Below are 20,711 nucleotides of genomic sequence, written 5' to 3'. Positions count from 1 at the left end.
TTAATACAAGGTTACTTACAACGCCATTGGCTATGGGCGGTGGTGACCACTTACCATCAGGTGGCCCATATGCTTGACCGCCGAATTATACCAAAAAAAAAAAAAGAAACCTCGTGAAGTCCGTCATCTCCAGCATGATCATGCACATGTGCTTGGCCAGCATGATGATGTCGTTTCCGGCGTCGTCCCACTTCGCGACCTCGTTGTCGAACGTCATCTTCTCGCGTCTGAAGAGTTCCACTTGCTGCAGGATCTTGCGCTTGTCCTCCTCCGTCATCTTACGCATTGCCTCCTGTCGGGTCATCGAGATATTTAATGACGCAGAAGTTATAACAGATGAATCGTGAGCGAACTTTCTCCTTAAGAGGCCGTTTGGGACATTTAGTAACAGCTTGTAAAGGTCCCACTACTGGGCCAAGGTCTCCTTTGAGGAGAAGGAGAAGGTTCGGACTTAATTCCAGCACGCTGCTCCAATGACGGGTTGGAAGATAAACATGTGGTATGATCATTGAAATCAGACACATGCAGGTTTCTTCACGATGTCTACCGTCACCGCCGAGCACGACATAAACACAAAATAATCATGGAGTTTCAGTGATGCTTTCCTGAGTTTGAACCCGCTTTCGAACTCGCATAGCAGATTACAGGCTGCAATTTTATTCGTACATATAAATTTGGTCTAGCAAACCTGTATCACACTATTAAAGTTTTCTGCAACGATTACTATATATATATAATGAAATACTCTCACTAAGAGCAACATTTAGTTAAGTCGGATTTGATCCTAAAGGGATTTAAAGTCCTACAATATATAACTTGTAACTAAAATTAAAAATAAACTTACCCTAGCATTAGTAATGCCACTAATGTCCGGATATTCGTCCACACCATGCTCACCGGTGTGAGCGCTCGCTGGAAGATTAAAGTAAAATTTAAAAAAAGAAATCACAATTTTCTTCCACCAGAGTTGATTCAATATATTCGTTCGTTTAGACAAATTTTAGAATAAGAAAATGATCGATTTATTCTTTAAGGAAACGTTGTCAAGTCACGTGGTTATGGTTAAGTGACAGTAATAATCCCCCTTCCCTCTGATTCACGTAGATTAACTTGGCTTTATGTATGTGTTGGTCGAGACTGGTGGCTAGATTAAAAGTCCACAGATCCCGAGCAGGTTGGGGTTTTAAATAGCAACCTGGACTGTGGAAGTTGGCAATGTTTGCACTGACGTGCCTCGGAAAGCACGGATAGTTAGTTCTGCGCCTGAACTATTTCCGTTCATGACGATTTAGCTGTCTTATCTCATTATGAGAGTGAGAGAATTGTACACTTTAATATATCCTGTGCCGCTTTTATTTTATTTTATTTAAAAGGCGGACAGGAAATTTTGTCACCTGATGGTGAACTGAGACGACATATTCCTTGTGCTAGGAATATGTGATGAGTAGGTTGTATCTAACCAAACAAAACACTATAATTCAGTTTTTTAGTCCCTCTTGAATGGTCATTGAAGACGTTCTGACGGATTTTGGTAACGACGGTAAATCTTCAGGGAGACACAGCACATATTATAGCTACCAAATTTGTGCGCAAACACAGGTACGCCCTACATTCCCTCACTCTCATAATCCGATGGGACGGCAAATCCGACACGACCGGAAAGAGTTCAGACAGATTAACAACGGATTTACATGCTTTCCAAGGCACAGGAGTGTACACTTCCAACTTCCATGCTCCAGACTGTGACTGAGATTTTTTTCAACAAAAATAACTCTATAACGGCTCAACCTGGACTTTGAGCCCAGAACTTCGGAATCGGAGCAATGCCTCAAATTAATTAAGGAATTATTAATATTATACCCCTAGTTTTAAACTTATCACTTGTGTAGGAGTGGGGACGACAATAGCCCAAGGGGTCAGGATCGATCCTGCGACTTTTTACATCGCTAGGCGGCGCGTAAAACGTTGCGTTATAGACGCTTTATTATTTTAATTTTATTAACTCTTATATAATAAATAATAATGAAATATTGAACATAAATGCAATAATTCATCAAAACTACGATTGACCAAACCAGGTGACTTGAACTCGTTTTCCGAAAACATTATCAACTGTACAAAATACTGACAAAAAAAGCAATTACATACAATACAAATTACACGAGTGAAACCTTTATACATCGAAATCGTTACACACAAACGTTGCAATCAAATTTACATCTTTATACATAAAAAAGTTTCACTATGAAAATAAACCTTCCAAATTTATACACGTAGCTCTTACAGAATATACAAAAAAAAAAAGCTACTGGTCGCATCGTACTCACAGCGGCTCCTCGTTTCCATCGTCATATCCTCGACGGGCTCGAACTCGGTATCAGTGTCGAGGTCATCGCTCGTCTACACATGCAAAGACAACACAAAGAAGCATGCGATGAGTGACGTCATTGGTGGAATATCAACAAAATCGCAACGACGTCCCCCCCCCCAAATATAAATTTCGAAAAATTATCTTTTAACGATAACGTTATATAAACCATTATGTTGTAATACAATATATTTTTTTAACTTTTTTCATTATGAGCGTTGACAGTAACGTATGAATACTTTGTGGCGTAAGGTTAATTTCGTCGCATAGAGTTGTCGCCCCGGCTTAGCTCGCGTTGTAGATGTCGATCATCAGGTGCTACGCATTAAAAAGTAGCCAATCAAATTCCTTGGAGATTCCTTTCATTCAAAACCAGTTTTTGTCGGTTTTCTACCCACTAAAACCACTGCGATTGCCGCCGGTGCTGAGATCGGAGAGGCTGCGGGATCGTGTCGATATAACGCATCCGCGGACACGACCCCTCACGTCCAGTGCTCCGTTCATGGCCCGGCGGAACTCTCTTCAAGGCGAAGATGACTTCGACCCCCCCCCACACTGTCCACTCTAACAATCCCTTGTAGTAAACGATATTGATATTTCATATTCCACCAATCACAATGTTATTTATGAAACGAATCACAGCGATTGCAAAAAAAACATTAACACAACAAAAAAAAAAATACCAACAGATGAATACACGGAAGCTGTAAATGGACGAGAGTGCATAAACAAAGCGTAAACAATCGATTCTGAATAACTGGTAGCCAGCCGTAATTGTTTCTGGAACGAAGTTCTATTACGCGGCATACAGTTGAGTCAACTGGCAGAAAACGTCACGTAAGCAAAAGGCATTATGCGCCCTCAAGGGGAACCATATCTCCCCTCTCTTACTCCAATCTAATGTGAGGCGCATGAAAGAACTTCGTTTCCATAAAACAAAACAGTTTACGAACTTACAAATATCAAATCTAACTCAAACGACCTATTTACGCTTTGTAATATAATCTAATAAAAAAACATAAAATCTATTCCCACACAAACGTAGTCCGGACGACGCATGCCGTTTACCAACATACATTTGTCGAACACAGAAACGAAAACATGCAACGGTCAAAGCACTATCGTACAGACGTAACGTCTTACATTTGCTCCTCGTCTCCAACGTGTATTGTTCGTCTAAATCGACGTCTTCCGGATCGAGTTCCTCCTCATCCTACACGCAAATTCATCAATTGTTTAATTAATCCAAGCCTTGTCATATGCAATGTGAGACTTCATTAAGAAATTCAAAACGTTTTATGCGTCTTGCCTCTCGGACTATATTTTTTCAAAGTCAACCTTTATATTTATTAACATTGCTATGATGAAACTCAATTATTTTAACTTTACCTCTGGATATTCAAACGATTTATTTAGAAGGGAACTCATATATTAAACCTTACTTAGATATATTCTAGACGTGTTGACAATCATACTGACGCGTGTTGAATCAAATCCAATCAAATCAAATGTATTTAATTCAAATAAACTTTACAATGAAGCGTTTTTGAATACATAGTTGTTTTTTTTAAAATAAACAGATTTACAACGATGTTATTCACAATCATTGTTCGATCCCAAGTGATGGAACCTAAATTCAGGCGGTTTTTTTTTCTAAAAAATATGTATTATTTTAATAAATATCTTTTTCAATTCTTGATTCATTTAGTCTTAATAAAATTTTTAAATTTGTTAAAGGGCAGATTGAATATATTTTTTGGTGATGAGTGGGTGTTTCTACCCAGAAAACTTCCCCATATCTTACCCTATTCATGAGCACGGCACGTCGTATCTCACGCACTGCGTCGTAAACGAGACGCGACGCGTCGATGAAGTCGTTTTCGTCGAGGCCCGCGCCCGCGCCGTCTCCGAGCGCAGACACCGCCGCGTCGACACGGACGGCGAACTTTGACATCACTGGAAAATAAAATTAAAATTTTATTTATAAATATAATAACGTAAAACTAATTTATCAATTACTAGCTATTTCCCGCGGACCATGTTCAGGACCATGAAATAGTCAGACCTTAGGCTACAATATATTATCTTAAGTTATAAACAGAAATTATATTTTATGTAGTTATAAATAAATTTCAGGACTGATCATTGAACTTGGCACCCATTCAGGTATCACTTCTTTTGTCGTTGAAGTCGACAACCAAGGCCTATATCATAATATTGAACTTGGCTCTCATTTCATATTAAGATTTTGAAGGGTTATTATATTACCTTACATTATTGTCAGTTCCATAGAAAAAAAAATAACAAAATTTTATAAATATTAACAGATTTTCAGACTTTGACCAATATTTTATTGCTTCGATATAATCTATTGAAAATGATATTGAAAGTATTTTTGGAATCGATTTTAGTCGCACACTAAAGGCACGGAAATACGACCTTATAATATTGAGCTCAAATCGAGCTACTGCAGAGGTCTCTTTGCGTTAATGCATTTGACACGATCACAATTACATTGTTAAACAACAACAATAATAATAATTTATTTATTTAAGCATCATATTGGACGATTAACAACTGCGACAGTGTAAAACAGCGTTGCAGAACTTTCGATAGTTTGACTATCGATAGTTGACCTCGAAAACTATTCAGGATATCGATAGTACTATCGTTAGTATCGTTTTGATCAATACTATCGATAGCTCTCCGTGAGCAATACTATCGATATTATCGATATATAGCTCTCTGTATGCAATACTATTGGGAGCAGCGATACTATTGATACTATCGATAATTTTGAACTATCGATAGTTTAGGTTAAAAGTAATACTATCGATAGTATTGCTCATCGATAGCTCCCCATCGATACTATCGGTACTATCGATAGTATCTCTAACACCTTAACTACCCATAGTCTATTGATAGTTTAGCGATAGTGGGCTATCGATGTGCAACACTAGTGTAAAACTGTGGTGCAGTTATTAACGCCCGCAAACAAAACGTCATTGCTCTATTTTTTAACACATTCAAATTGCACAACCTTGCTAAATACATATATAAAAACAAAAAAAAAAAATTAAAACATGACAAAAAAATTCAACAAATACCAACATCTGGTTTAGACAAAACGATTGTAAGATTGAAATTATATTACATATACTTTTGACATAATACGGAAGACAATTAATATCTCAAGCCCTTGAAATGTGAATATAAATGTTAAAAAAAAAAAAAAACGAGAGCTGTCGTGGGATTCCCGGTTGGAACGAAGATACTTTAGCTGTATATAATATATATATATTATGTAATAGTGAATCGATCTGTCTATTAAAAAAAACCGCATCAAAATCCGTTGTGTAATTTTAAAGATCTAAGCATACACAGGGACAGACAGCGGTAAGCGACTCTGTTTTATACTGTGTAATGATAACAGACACGATTAAATAAATCAACAAACTTTTATAATAATTAAGTGGCAATGATGAATTTGTTAATAAAAAAAACAAAACAAAAGTTTGAATAATTTTACTTGGTGGTAGGGCTTTGTGCAAGCCCGTCTGGGTAGGTACCACCCACTCATCAGATATTCTACCGCCAAACAGCAATACTCAGTATTGTTGTGTTCCGGTTTGAAGGGTGAGTGAGCCAGTGTAACTACAGGCACAAGGGACGTAACATCTTAGTTCCCGAGGTTGGTGGCGCATTGGTGATGTAAGGAATGGTTAATATTTCTTACAGCGCCATTGTCTATGGGTGGTGGTGACCACTTACCATCAGGTGGCCCATTTGCTCGTCCACCTACCGATACCATAAAAAAAATAAAAATAAATAAAACTGTACATAAAATAGAAAGAGTCAGAGATAGAGTGAAAGAGACGGAAGAGTCGCCTGGAACAACGCTATTCCCTTACGTGAGCTCGTAAGCCGCGTTAAATAACTTCGTTCAAAAACATCTCATCAAATATTTCGTACGATTCGAATTAAATTAATTTATACGCACCTTGAACTCTTAATAAACAGACCTTCGATGCTAATTTATTTAAATTGAATATTTATTTTGTTTCTTTTTTTACTAAGACTTCATATTATACATTGGATTTGAATATGTGAACATACAATTAACAAAGACGACCTCCGTGGTCGAGTAGTGTGCACACCGGTTTTCATGGGTACGCCGCTCCAAGGTCCCGGGTTCGATTCCCGGCCGAGTCGATGTAGAAAAAAATCATTACTTTTCTATATTGTCTTGGGTCTGGGTGTTTGTGGTACCGTCGTTACTTCTGATCTTCCATAACACAAGTGCTTTAGCTACTTACATTGGGATCAGAGTAATGTATGTGATGTTGTCCAATATTTATTTATTCAATATTAATAAACTCGTAGCATCTGCTGTCTGACTGCTCGGGGTTACTCATTACTATTGCGTAACGCCACAGATATATTGAATATCTTTCTTGTTACTCCCTTCGGGATGTTATTAACAGAGTAGGAATACTCGCTGTTGCGTCACAATATATTTACAACAATATTATTTATATTCACGGTAGCATTGATCACTTGATAGGATCAGTGATAATCATTGTACGTCCACGAGACGTAGGGATAAGCTTATAACGCCAAGATTCCGACTGCGAATATTCAAAAAATCATTCTATCGTCAATTATTGTTTTAATATTGACAAACAACCAGTGTTTATTCGTTTTTATAAATCAGAAAAAAAAAAAAAAAAAGATTTGTATTGATACTTTTTTTAAAAAAAAAATCTAAAAAACGTGATAATTCAAAAATGGCAAACGTCACGGCGCTCTCTCATACCGTCACGTCGCTCCGTCCGCACTCTATTGTCTCGTGAACGCGTGTACTATATATTCAGTTGCTGTATTTCATTATAATAAAACATGCTTTTGTTTATTTAACTCAATATATAATATATATTGATCATCTTTCACAATAAATTATTTCAATAGGCATATATTTCGACGTTTACATAAGAAAAATGTAATTTGTAACTATAATAATATACCTTTATATGCTGTACTATATAAGCTCACGCTCACGCGAAATTGATAAAACTTCAACTTTAACGCACAAACTGCCACGCCCCATTTCACTTCTCGAGGGTTAATAAAAACTGTCCTACATTTTTCCCTGGACTCGAACTATCTCCATACAAAAATTTCATCTAAACGGTTCAGGGGCTTAAGCGTGAAAGGATAACAAACAGATTCACTTCTACAAGATCTCCTCAACTGAAGAAGTCACTCCATTTCGACGTCTACTCTTTGTCATTCCAAGTTTTTCTTTTCTATTCTGATGGCAAATTCTACATTCCTTAAATGATAGGACCATCCCTTTAATGACTAATATTTCTAACGGTGCCGATGTCTATGGCCTATGGATTATTGTCTGACTAATGTCTATGGATTATTATTAAAAAAAAAAATAGAATAATTTGATGGTGATGAGATGTTAGTTAATATCCCGTGTGAATAAACGATATATGAAAAATAGTTTAAATACTGCTATATAAAGCCGTATGTGATAGAAAGATTTCGTTGCAATAATAATTACTAGCGAAATGATAAGAATTCAACCGAACGCGTCGGAAACGCACGCAATACCGTCACGTATGTTTTCAGTTGGAATAACCTAGTATAAATTGAGTAATTAGCAATTTCGATATAATTCATTTTACGATGTGGAGCAGCCTGTTCGTTCTCTTGGCGTTTAGTTACGTCAAAGGCGATGTTCGATTGGATCCCTTGGTGGTCTACCTGCCTACCCAGGGTCTAGTCAAAGGTCTGAGGACTGACGAAGACTATTCTCTATTTCTGGGTATACCTTACGCCAGGATCAATGAACAGAATCCATTTGGGGTACGTATTATAATCTGTACTACACTAATATTATAAATGAGAGAGTAACTCTGTCTGAGACGTTATCATGGTCATTGCTACTGAATCAAACATTTTATAAAATTTGGTACAAACCTCAAGGTCGAATTCTACCGCCAAACGGCAGTACTCAGTATTGTTATGTTCCGGTTTTAAGGGTGAGTGAGCCAGTGAAACTACAGGCACAAGGGATATAACATCTTGGTTCCCAAGTTTGGTGGCGCATTGGTGATGTAAGGAATGGTTAATATTTCTTACAACGCTATTGTCTATGGGCGGTGGTGACCACTTACCATCAGGTGGCCCATTTGCTCGTCCGCCTACCGACATAAGCTATTTTTATACCTAAAACCACCCCCTCCTATCACGCGGGCGATAAGTAGTGCTTAGTAGTTACTTATATTATTTATATATAAAATATATTTTATTGACTGCCTTGTTGGTCTAGTGGTTAGATATAAGGCCGCAGAACCCTAATTTCTAGGTTTCATTTATTTTATCTGGATCAACATTTTTATTGAAAAATTCTCAGTGATAGTCCGGAGTATAGAAGTTATGTATGTATGTATGTATGTAAAGGAGTGTGTTCACTCCCGTGCCTCGGAAAGCACAAAAAGCCATTAGACCTGCGCTTCAACCCTTGCCAGTCGTGACGGATTTGCCGTCCTATCTGATTATGAGAATGATTGAATAGGGAAGGAGGAACAAAACTTAGTAGTGCTTACGCGGGTCTGAACTCGCAGACTTCGCTAAAATCGTATGATACCTATTAGACCATCAACGCTTTTCTAATATATTACATGACCGATATGAAATATACATTCCAGGTCGCTGAACCTTACCCGTACTCCGATGCAATATACGAAGCGTATGAAGATCCACCGGAATGCCCTCAAATGCTGGCCAGCGATCCCATCGGAAACCTAGATTGCTTACGTCTCAACATCTACGTACCAAACAAAGCCAGTTTTAGAAATAAATTACCCGTAATCGTGTGGCTTCACGGCGGTGGATTCAGCGTAGGCTACAACAAGCAAAACTATTTCGGGGGTAAATATTTAGTCAAACATGACGTCATAGTCGTAGCCCCAAACTACAGACTTGGCGTATATGGTTTCATGTGCCTCGATACTCCAGAAGTACCAGGCAATCAAGGTCTCAAAGACCAGCTAAGAGCTTTACGATGGATCAGAGATAACATCGCATCGTTCGGTGGCGACGTTAACAAAATAACCCTAATGGGTGAAAGCGCTGGAAGCACTTCAATTGAAGCTCACATCCTATCCAAAACAGAAAAACTATTCAACAATGTTATCCTACAAAGCGGGACACTGTTAAAACCTCAAGTTATTTCAGAGCCCGACTTGAATGCTCCGATTAAAATCGTCGAACAATTAGGTTTGCAAACTGACAACAACACCGAAGCTTTAGAGTTCCTATCGACGGCAGATCCTAAATTGGTAATCGCTGCGACGTCAAAGTTATCAATGAAATTTACTTTATGTTTAGAGAAGGAATTCGAAAATGTCGAGAGCATATTGGTCGAAATGCCTTACAGAACAGACACGCCGAAAGTGAACGGTATAAACGTACTCGCTGGATACACAAACCGCGAAGGTTTATTATTGAACGCGAAGAGCCCTTACGATTACATTGAAAATCCAAATTATTTCCGCGAAACAGTCGGATCGGTCTTCAAATATGACGAGGGTTTCGATCAAATGGTTGACGTCGTCCGCAATTTTTACGTATCCAATGCAAATCTGAGCGAAGATGACAACGCCAATATAATAGATTTCAAGGGCGATTTCTTTTACAATAACCCTTTACAGATGAGTTTGGGAAAACTTTTGCAAAATGGCGCTAATAGTATATATCAATATTTGTTTTCATATGATGGAGATTTGAATTATATAAAGAATGAATATAACATAAGTTTGGAAGGCGCTTCGCATGGTGACGAACTCGGATACTTGTTTGTTATGAGTGATGATAGAACTGCTCCATCAGCCGAAGATCAAATGGTCATTGATCGTATGACGACAATTTGGACGAACTTCGCTAAATACAGGTACGTTACAAACATTTTGGTACTGTTTTCATCTTCCTAACCTATTTTCGATATGGCATCAGGCCATTATGGTGCGCAAGCGCAGGTGCGCCTAGTATACTCTTTCTCATAATTCAAGGAATAGTCGTTTCAAAATATACTTAATTCAAATAGGCTTTTACAAGCACCGTTGAATCGTAATTTTACAGAATTTTAGTAAACGTAATATTACCACCAGTTCGGAATGTATGTTCTACCGAGAAGAACCGGCAAAAAACTCAGTATTCTTTTCCAAAATTTAATGAAAATTATATATTATTTAATCAATTGGATATTTATTGTAGTCATTCAAGCACTTTTGATGTGTCTTACATGTCGTATGTTACAGTATTGAATTAAATATAACGCCAACGATTCGAAATGTAGGTCTCACCGAGAAGAACTGGTGAAAATCACAGTTACTCTTTATCATGGAGTAGATATACACGACGAACATTACTCGACATTTAACTTATGTGACAAATATAAAGAATTCCTATTATTCGAAATCAAAATATATCCCATCTCGTGGTTTTTTCAAATCAAATTTATGGAACAGCAGGTTCCCAACTAAAAATGGATCTCTCCTTGGTGGAATGGTTAATATTTCTTACAGCACTAATGTCAATGAAGTGCTGACCACCTACCATCAGATATATCATCATATATTATACAATAATTAAATTATTAGTCATTCCATCTCGTGGTTACTCCATCAGATTTTTGAAAGAGCAGGTTCTCAACTGAAGATCGATCTTTCCTTTTCTTTCTTTACCAAATATTTGATTTGTTCGTATTCCATGAATGAGCATAAAGTATTATACCGATATAAAGTCACCACCGCCAAAAGACATAGCTACGGTAAGAAATGATAACTAAAGAACTAAATTTTATGTCCCTTGTGCCTGTATCTCAGCTTACCCTTCAAGTCGGAACACAAAATTACTGAGTGTTGTTTGGCGGTAGAATATCTGATGAGTAGGTGTTACCTAATCAGACGGATTTGCACAAAGCCTTACCAGAGTTTAACTTCCCGTACCGTTATGAAGAACATTAATATCGACATTCACACTTCAAATATTATAGTATGTCCCAATTGACACATCGATTCGACTTATTAAAGAGTTAAGTATTACATTGATGATATCACAAATGCAATAAATTTCGAACTTTCCAGAAAACCAGTACCATACGAAACGGAACTGCTACCTGTGACATGGGAACCGATCACAGATGGAACTGTGCCCTGCTTGAACATAGACTCAGATATGACGATGATATCGAGACCTTTCAACAGCAGACTCGCATTCTGGGAGCTCTTCTACACAGCGAACGAGCACAGACTCAAGGACTTGACGAGAAACGACGACATTTATTACTAGTTTATTTCAACATTTAGTTTTGTTTTGTCGACTGTAAATAAATGATGAGTTGCCCGTTAATCGTTGTTTTTTTTATCTTAGGTAATTCGCGAACATTACACGATCGTAAATATTAAGCGCAACAAACGGACAATCAAAGTCACTTTGCATTTATAAATTAGTTATCGTAATAGGTTGTCAATTTTTTGTTATAAAACCAGTTATCGACCGCGGCTTCGAACGCGTTTTAAGAGTTGGTCGTCGTAAACAGAAACCAATGACCTTAGGAGATGTAGCTTGTTTCATACAAAAATTTGATTAAATTCGGTTCAGTTTTTAGGCCCTGAAAGAGCGACAGACAGACAGAGTAACATTTGCATTTTTAATATTAGTATCGATCAGAAAATGTGAACCGTCGTTACAGTCAATTCTTACTAATATTGTACGTACAAGTTTGTTTTTAACGCTTTCCGTTAACCACTCAACTGAACACGCATACAAGTTATCATGAGCAATAAATAACATAGTTTACCTACGCCTACCCCCCCCCCCCATTCCATCACAGGCGAAATCGCAGACAGAAACTAGAATGTTAAATACATGGTTCATTTTTATTGTGATTGTGTTAAGAGTAAATGATAGCAAAATATAATATCAATTGTTTCCAGCTTAGTATCAATAGGTATTAATCTATCTTTCCAGATCCGATAACCTTATCTGATAAACGCCATCTAAGATCTATTCAAAGTCAATGTGATTTCATTACACAAGTTTCGAAGATGTGGGCAACAGCTTGGGTTCTGGTGCTGGTGATTGGGTTCACGCAAGGTGCCATCAGATTGGATCCCCTGGTAGACACGCAGCAGGGTCTGATTAGAGGTCTCAGGGCTGATGATGGCGACTACTCCATGTTTTTGGGCATACCATATGCTCAGGTCAACGAGGACAATCCTTTTGGGGTAAATATTACTATTACTTCAATACGGATTTCTTATTTTTGAGTCGATATTTTATGTTAATTTTTTGGGCAGACTAATCTTTAACTTATTGAAGTCGTTAAGGAGCAGATCCGTGTGACAGGTACACTTACAGTAGAATTATATATACTTTCATAAAGTGTATTTACTGGCATACTACTAAAAATGTGTTTCCCTGCGTATTAATAATTTTATCAGTGGGGATGTTTGTACATTTGATGATGTGACACTTCATTACATAGAATAAATCAAAGTCGCTTACCGCTGTCTACTGTCCCTGTGTATCTTTGATCTTTAAAATTACACAACGGATTTTGATGTGTTTTTTTTTAATAGTCAGCGACAGTATATGTCTATCTTTTAGGGATAACCCACAATAACCATTTTTTATCCCTTACTTTTTACGTGAAATAATGGCTTATTTAAAGCAACACATCATTAATCAGCATGTAATTTAAATTAATATTTTCGAAGATATTAATTATATATTTGAAATGCAGGAACATAGCGGTTTTTTGTGTCTAATGACAAAAAAGCTGTGAACGTTGTAAGACATTCTGTAGTATACTTCGTATCTGCATTGCACCCGTGCGAAGCCGGGGCGGGTCGGTAGTATATTATAAGTAACAATACTTTACTTGGTAGTAGTGCTTTGTGCAAACCCGTCTAGGTTGTGTCAAGTGAGTGAGTCAGTTTAAATACAATGGTCATAACATAACATTGTTAAAAATTCTTAAGGCGCCAATGTTTGTGACCCTTTTACCCATCCACCAACCAAAATAAAAAAAAATGCTATCAATCGGAACTGAAAAAAATGTTTCACTTATTATAGTCCAATCATTGATCATTTAACAAGCTGTAGCCCTCGGGTGAAACCGCGGAGAGCAACTAGTGAAGTTTATAATCGCAAGATATTTTTCAGTAACAGCAGGATCTAATCTCATATATGTGTCAAGTTAGCACTTGACTACAGATTGAGATAAATATTGAAATATTCGATTTTGATAAAAACAGGGCGTGTCTTGTATGATGGTCACGCGAAAAGTTTCAGCTTTGATTTTACATCAACATAACAATGCTTAGTATTGTTGTGTTTGGATGGTGAGTGACCCAGTGTAATTACAGACACAATGGGCGCATCGACGATATAAGGGATGGTTAAAATTTCTTACAATGCCTGTCATGTCTGAAGCCGAGATAGCCCAGTGGTTAGAACACATGCATCTTAAACGATGATTTCGGGTTCAAACGCAGGCAGGCACCACTGAATTTTCATGTGCTTAATTTGTGTTTATAATTCATCTCGTGCTCGGCGGTGAAGGAAAACATCGTGAGGAAACCTGCATGTGTCTAATTTTAACGAAATTCTGCGTGGTGGAATATGCTCCAAACCTTCTCCTCAAAGGGAGAGGAGGCCTTAGCCCAGGAGTAGGAAATTTACAGGCTGCTAATGTAATGTAAAATATCTATGGGCGGTGGTGAATTGCCATTAAACTGACCATTTACAAATAGCTATAATTATAGCATATTTCAAAAGGCAGTATTTTATTTTATTACATATATAATATGATGTACATTTACTTCCTTGATTATTCTCTTTTATAACACTACCCAGTGTGATACAAGACCGCAGGGCCCGAGGTCCCAGGTTTAAATCCCAGGTCGACCCGATAAAAAAATATTGGATTCTTCTGGCGAAAGTTTCTCAGTAGTCTGGAAGTTGGGAGTCGAAAAACACGCAAAGCTATTTGTCCCGCGCCTGAACTTATTCCGGTAACTTCTGATTTACCATCGCATTAATTATGAGAGTGATAATATATGAACCTGTGTTTGCACACACACTGGTATGTGTGTGTGTGTGTGTGTGTGTGTGTGTATAATATGCATGTGTAACACTTAATAATTACTTTTTGTTTCAGAACGCGAACCCTTACCCCAAATTCGACGACATCTTCGAAGCTTACGATGATTCGGCGATATGTCCACAAGTCGAAGAGTTCGGTAACACTATCGTCGGAGATCTGGACTGTTTGCATTTAAATATATACGTGCCAAATAAAGCCAGTAGCAGGAACAAGCTGCCAGTCCTGGTCTGGATATACGGCGGGGGCTTCACCATTGGCTTTGCGAACAGATACCTATACGGTCCAAAGTTTCTCATCCAACATGACGTAATCCTTGTCACCCTTAATTACAGATTAGGGCCATACGGTTTCATGTGTTTAGACACACCAGACGTTCCCGGAAACCAAGGTCTTAAAGACCAACTCTTGGCCATGCGTTGGGTGAAAGATAACATTGGCTATTTTGGGGGCGATACCAATAAGATTACCTTGATGGGCGAAAGCGCGGGGGCCGCGGCTATTGAATACCACTTATACTCTAACCAGGAGAGGTTGTTCAACCAGGTAATCTTGCAAAGTGGTTCAGCACTGTCTCCTTGGGCTTTAGTAGAATCGGATTCAACTGCTCCTCTTAAAATCGCTGAACATTTAGGTTTTCAAACAGACGAAGTATCTGAAGCATTAGCATTCCTTAAAGATGTTGATACGAAATTGGTTATCGCAGCCACTTCCGAATTGGAAATAAAGTTCCGTGCTTGCGTTGAAAAAGAATTCGATGACGACGAAGGTTTCCTAACTGATCACCCACAGAACCTGGACGTACCTAAAGTGAGAAACATACCAGTTCTAACCGGTTACAATAATAACGAGGAACTTGTTAATTACGCTGACAAAACTGTCGATAAATACTTGAACGTCTTCAACGATCTATTGGAGATCAACTTCAATTACGATGACGATTTCGCCGCGATGGAAGACATCATTCGACACTTTTACATCGGTGATGAGGAGGTGAGCGACGAAGTAAAGAGCAGCATCACTGATTTCAGTTCCGACTACCGTTTCACGTATCCCGTTCAGAGGAGTTTGAAGAAGTTCCTCGAGAATGGTGCCAAGGATATCTTCTATTATGTCTTCTCATACAGTGGAGGAAGGAACTTTGCGAAGAATAATGCAAATGTCGGTGCTGAGGGTGCATCGCATGCTGACGAAATCGGTTACCTTTTCGATCTGTCCTACGACAAAGCAACGCCCTCGGAAGACGATCAGAGGATCATTGACCAGATGACCACGCTTTGGACAAATTTTGTCAAATACGGGTAGGTTTTGGGAGTAAGGTTCTTTTTATTATGTAGTTTTTTTTTATGTGGAATACCTTAGCTATAATGGATAGTAACTTTATGTACAGCTTAAGGTCAAAGTCAAACACATTTATAGAGGATTGAAGTTTACAAAAAGGTATCATTAAATATAATTAGATTTTCAGATCAAATCAAATCAAAATTTCAAGAAGGCTCGTATAGGAACTTTTGAATCGTCATGTTACAGAATTAAATAATTGCTAAAGTCACCAGTCCTAATACAAAAAGACCGGATAACATCGATGGTTTAACATCTAGTAACATATTATTGCATGAATAAAGCGGGCCATCTTAAAGTTATACACAAATATACCGTTGAATTTTCATTTAAACAAGTTGCATTTGATATTATAACACATGTACATGACGATTCAAAAGTGCTTCTATATTTTGTTTAAATTTCATAAACTTACAATTTCCAGATTATTTATTGTGATTTTTTAACAGCGGAACGAAATGTAGTTTATACCGAGAAGAACCGGCAAGAATCTCATTAATTACTCTCATTCATCATCTCATACTTATATATTCGTATCGTGCTCGACGTTGAAGGTAAAGGTCGCGACCAATCTTTTGAAAGCATCTTCTCCTCAAAACGGAAACATCGTCCCAGAAGCGAGACATTTCCATTCCTCTTGAATCCTCAAAGAGAATCAACCAACACTAAACCCAAACACATTTCTCGTATAATTCCAGAAATCCAACACCAGACACCACAGAGCTCCTCCCGTTCAAATGGATTCCGGTAACAAACGAAACATACAACTATCTGGACATCGACGAGGAATTGACGCTGAAGAGGAGACCTTTCCACGACAGATTGGCTTTCTGGGAACTGTTCTTCAGGGCCAATGAACTGAAGCTCAAATATCGAAATGAAAATTGATGGCGGCTATACTATGTTTTTATTATTATTTATTTCACAAAAAAATACTATACAAAAACTAATATTACAAATGCAAGTAACTCTGTCTGTCTGTTTATTACTCTTTCGCGGCGAAACCACTGAACCGAATTTGATAAGATTTTGTATGAAGCAAGCTTGAACTCCGAGGAAGGACAAGATACTTTTTATGGCTAAATCCTGACGACCAATAGCCAGTAGTTTGCCATTTGTTATTTGATGTATTTCGTTACAAGAAAATAATTCTATGAGTCAATGATCTAAAGTTAAAATGCGAAACGTAGTTACTGATATAATAATATTATATACTGAACCTTTCTCCGAAACGTGCTGCATCTTCTGGTATAAGTTTTATCATTATCGGTTTAGTAGTTTATTCAGTGAAGCATTGCGATAGATTTGAGGAATACATTTCGGAATCTTTTTCAAAATTAACTTTAATATATTCTTGCATTACAATTATAGAATAGACTGATAATATTTGTGTTGTTAACATTTTATAACGATGGGTCGAAATCTAAATTTACTTATTCGTGTGAACATAACGCGATTATATTTAAATTATTTGTATAACACATATTCGTTTTATTTTTCGAACATTTCTGCAACAGCGAATTGTCAATCTATACATATAATAAAATTGGAGTGTCTGTTTGTAATATTAAAGTAACCCATTTTTACTGAATGCATATGTATGTATACACAGGACATATACCTAAATAACATTTTTTACAATTTTTGTCTGTCTGTCTGTGTGTTCCGGCTTATCTCTGGAACGGCTGAACCCATTTTGACGGGACTTGCACTGACAGATAGCGGATGTAATAAGGAGTAACTTAGGCTACTTTTATTATAGAATTTTATATAAAGTCACGCTTTTTTATTAAATTCAAACGCGCACGAAGTCGCGGGCACAGCTAGTATTATTATAAATGTAGTAACTCTGTATGTCTAACTCTTCACGTTTAAGCTGTACCGATTTATATTATATTTGGTATGGAGATAGGCCAGGAGGAACATTAAACAATTTTTTTTAATTCAGCCCTCGTGGAGGTTGAATTAGGGGTCAATGTTTGTGGGTAAGCCATTTTTTAAACATTGTAAATTAAGATGGGGTACGAAGTTGTCTATTCCGAGCGACCCGACACTTGATAGTCGGCTTAGCGAGCGAATGCACCGTGTAGTATTCATGTCTGTGAAAAAAATCACTCGTAATATTTTGCGCCACGAAAAGCATAACTTAAATAATTTAATTATCTGTCCCCGTCCGTGTGCGTCTGCCCTTATATGAAAACGAAAGTATCACCTGACACACTGACCCCATTCAACCAGATCCTCCGAACATAAAATATTTATTTAACAAATCAAATTATATTTATCCACGTACCGTACGAAATCTTTTTTCATTAATTTCCAATACTTCTCAAATAACACGATCCTTAGGCAACATATGTATATCCTAACCAATAAGTGTTAGGGCTTGGTGCAAACCCCGTCTGGGTAACCCAGTCGTCATATATTCTAACGCCAAGCAATTCTTAGCACTGTTGAGTTCGTTTTTAAAGGATGAGTTAGCCAGTGTAACATTTTTCCATAGTAGGAAATATTTGAAAAAAAAAAAAATCCGTAGTAGGAAACGAGAGTTGTCGTTGGGCACCCGGTTGGAACAAAGCTCCTTTACATTGTTTTTCAAAAAAAAAAAAGTTGAATTAAGACCTTATATAAAAGAAAGAGACGGAGGCGTAACGGTCGTCTGATCGCTAACGTTCATTCTTTACGTGACACAGGATACTTACCATAACACAAGTGCTTTAGCTACTTACTTTGGTATCAGAGTAATGTATGTGATGTTGTCGAATATTTATTTATTTATTTATTATTTACTTAATACCCAACACCCCCCCCCCCCTTTACACGCGTGCGAAAATAGTTTTATAATATTAGGCGGATAAGGTCTCATATTAAAATAAGTTTAGAGCAATCTTCGCTCATCTCGATCGACCGGAGGCTACATCCTCCCGACTGCCATATCTAGTCGCCGTTTCCAAGTAGCTATGTTAATCGACTCGGCGACCCCTAACTTTTACTTTCAATACGTTACTTTATACACTGGCTTTCCGCCCCGGCTCCGCACGGATATAATAAGGATCTACATGAAAATGTTTGTATCGTAATACATATAAAACTCTTGGTTAACACGGCGTTATCACGTGACATCCTCAACAATCGTCTTTATAATTCAGACAATTTACTCGATACTGTAATGAGTTAACACATCTAAAACTTTGTGAACCGTCCATTAGTGAAAACCTTATAAATAGACAGACAGATAGACAGTAGGGGGCTTTTATAATATGTAGTGATGCCGATTGTGTCACAGCAGAAAGAATAATGTCACAAGTAGAAATTTGTATTTTTTTAAAATATGTATTAAATTGACGAATTTCGGTCACAGAATAAACTGAAGGATTAGAGAACTGTCCAGCTTATAGTAGTTCACAAGAGTGTGTGTAAATATAGACAATCTATAAACCATCGCTCTCAGTGTTTCTCTACTATAATGTGCATGTACTATACATATAAACCTTCCTCTTGAATCGATCTGTCTATTAAAAAAAACCGCATCAAAATCCGTTGTGTAATTTTAAAGATCTAAGCATACACAGGGACAGACAGCGGTAAGCGACTTTGTTTTATACTGTGTAATGATGATGATAAATTGTTTCAAATATGAAATGACGTTATAAGTTAACAGTAAAAAATTCAGTATAAAAGTTTATTTAAGTTTAGCGCATTTTATTTGAATTTATTTTTATTGAAAATCTTCTCCGAAACGGGCTGCTACTTCTGGTAGTAGTTTTATCTATATTCGTTTAAAGTTATTTCAGTTAGGTATTATATAGTGGTTCACGGTTTATGCGTAAGGTTTTTGTTTATGAAATATATTTTTTTTATATTTGAGTTGCTTGAATGAAAGGTAAATACTACTTACTAGATCTCGTTCAAACCAATTTTCGGTGGAAAATTGGTTCATTCATATATTTTTTAGTTATATAATTTTCTTATTTTTGCAGTTTCAGGGTGGGACACACATTTAACCAATTTGGAAGTTTCTCTATTCAGCCTCAATATCATTTTTGAAGACCTATCCATAAATACCCCACACGTATGGGTTTGATGGAAAAAAAAATTGTTTCAGTTCTAACTATGGGGAACCCACAAAATTTATTGTATTTTTTTTTAATTTTTGTGTAAAAATCTTAATGCGGTTCATAGAATACATCTACTTTATCTTATTCTTATAGTTTCGGAAAAAAGTGGCTGTGACATACGGACGGACAGACAGACAGACAGACAGACATGACGAATCCATAAGTGTTCCATTTTTTGCCATTTGACTACGGAACCCTAAAAAAATGATAGTGTATTTTTAAGATGCGCGCGCACAGACATGAAAACTACACGGTGAAGTTGCTCGCAAAACCGACTATCAAGTGTCGGCTCGCTCGGAATAGACAACTTCACACCTCATCTTATTTTGTTTTCCCTCACCGCCGAGCACGAGATGAATTATAAACACAAATTAAGCACATGAAAATTCAGTGGTGCTTGCCTGGGTTTGAACCCGCAATCATCGGTTAAGATGCACGCGTTCTAACCACTGGGCCATCTCGGCTCATATATTAATCAATACAATTAATTTTTATATAATATATCCAGCCCGAAAGTCAACAAGGATTAATTCCACGCTTTTTTATCATCTACACAATCTTGTGTTGAAATAATACGCCTTATTTCATTGATATTTTTTAAACAATCAGTTTAAATTTACGAATAGGTAAAGTTTTTCTGCGGAATTTTATTATAGAAACGAATATTTTGCCCCAAGAAGGATTTATTGATCTGTGGATT

At 37.1% G+C, this 20,711-nt stretch overlaps 2 protein-coding genes across 5 annotated transcripts in view; one reads left to right on the top strand and one right to left on the bottom strand.

Moving 5' to 3' along the window:
* LOC113402759 (catenin alpha) overlaps nt 1-20,711 on the bottom strand; it is a 53,754-nt gene that overhangs the window by 8,397 nt on the left and 24,646 nt on the right. For 3 of the 4 annotated variants that reach the window (XM_064220169.1, XM_064220170.1, XM_064220171.1), the window contains exons 15-18: nt 4,173-4,324; nt 2,328-2,400; nt 845-912; nt 111-292 (exon numbers count right to left, since the gene is read on the bottom strand). In XM_064220169.1, the coding sequence (XP_064076239.1) occupies nt 111-292; nt 845-912; nt 2,328-2,400; nt 4,173-4,324 (475 nt within the window). Of the gene's footprint in view, nt 1-110; nt 293-844; nt 913-2,327; nt 2,401-3,511; nt 3,582-4,172; nt 4,325-20,711 lie in introns of all 4 variants that reach the window. The other variant, XM_064220172.1, reaches the window with a different exon arrangement.
* Nucleotides 8,052-16,781, top strand: LOC113393632 (uncharacterized). Its single transcript, XM_064220159.1, has 7 exons — nt 8,052-8,245; nt 9,091-10,334; nt 11,530-11,733; nt 12,138-12,165; nt 12,403-12,672; nt 14,610-15,853; nt 16,592-16,781. The coding sequence occupies exons 1-7, from the start codon at nt 8,066-8,068 to the stop codon at nt 16,779-16,781; spliced, it is 3,360 nt and encodes a 1,119-aa protein (XP_064076229.1). The 5' UTR covers nt 8,052-8,065.

The sequence above is a fragment of the Vanessa tameamea genome, chromosome 31 (genome assembly GCF_037043105.1).
Source record: "Vanessa tameamea isolate UH-Manoa-2023 chromosome 31, ilVanTame1 primary haplotype, whole genome shotgun sequence".
Classification (NCBI taxonomy): Eukaryota; Metazoa; Arthropoda; class Insecta; order Lepidoptera; family Nymphalidae; genus Vanessa; species Vanessa tameamea.
This window is presented reverse-complemented; position numbering and strand designations above follow the sequence as displayed.

Bases quoted from the DNA above. Each gene is read 5' to 3' on its own strand.
- LOC113393632 (XM_064220159.1), top strand. From the start codon at position 8,066: ATGTGGAGCAGCCTGTTCGTTCTCTTGGCGTTTAGTTACGTCAAAGGC. The intron at 8,246-9,090 runs GTACGTATTATA...TATACATTCCAG, and splicing joins ATGAACAGAATCCATTTGGG to GTCGCTGAACCTTACCCGTA. The intron at 10,335-11,529 runs GTACGTTACAAA...CGAACTTTCCAG, and splicing joins ACGAACTTCGCTAAATACAG to AAAACCAGTACCATACGAAA.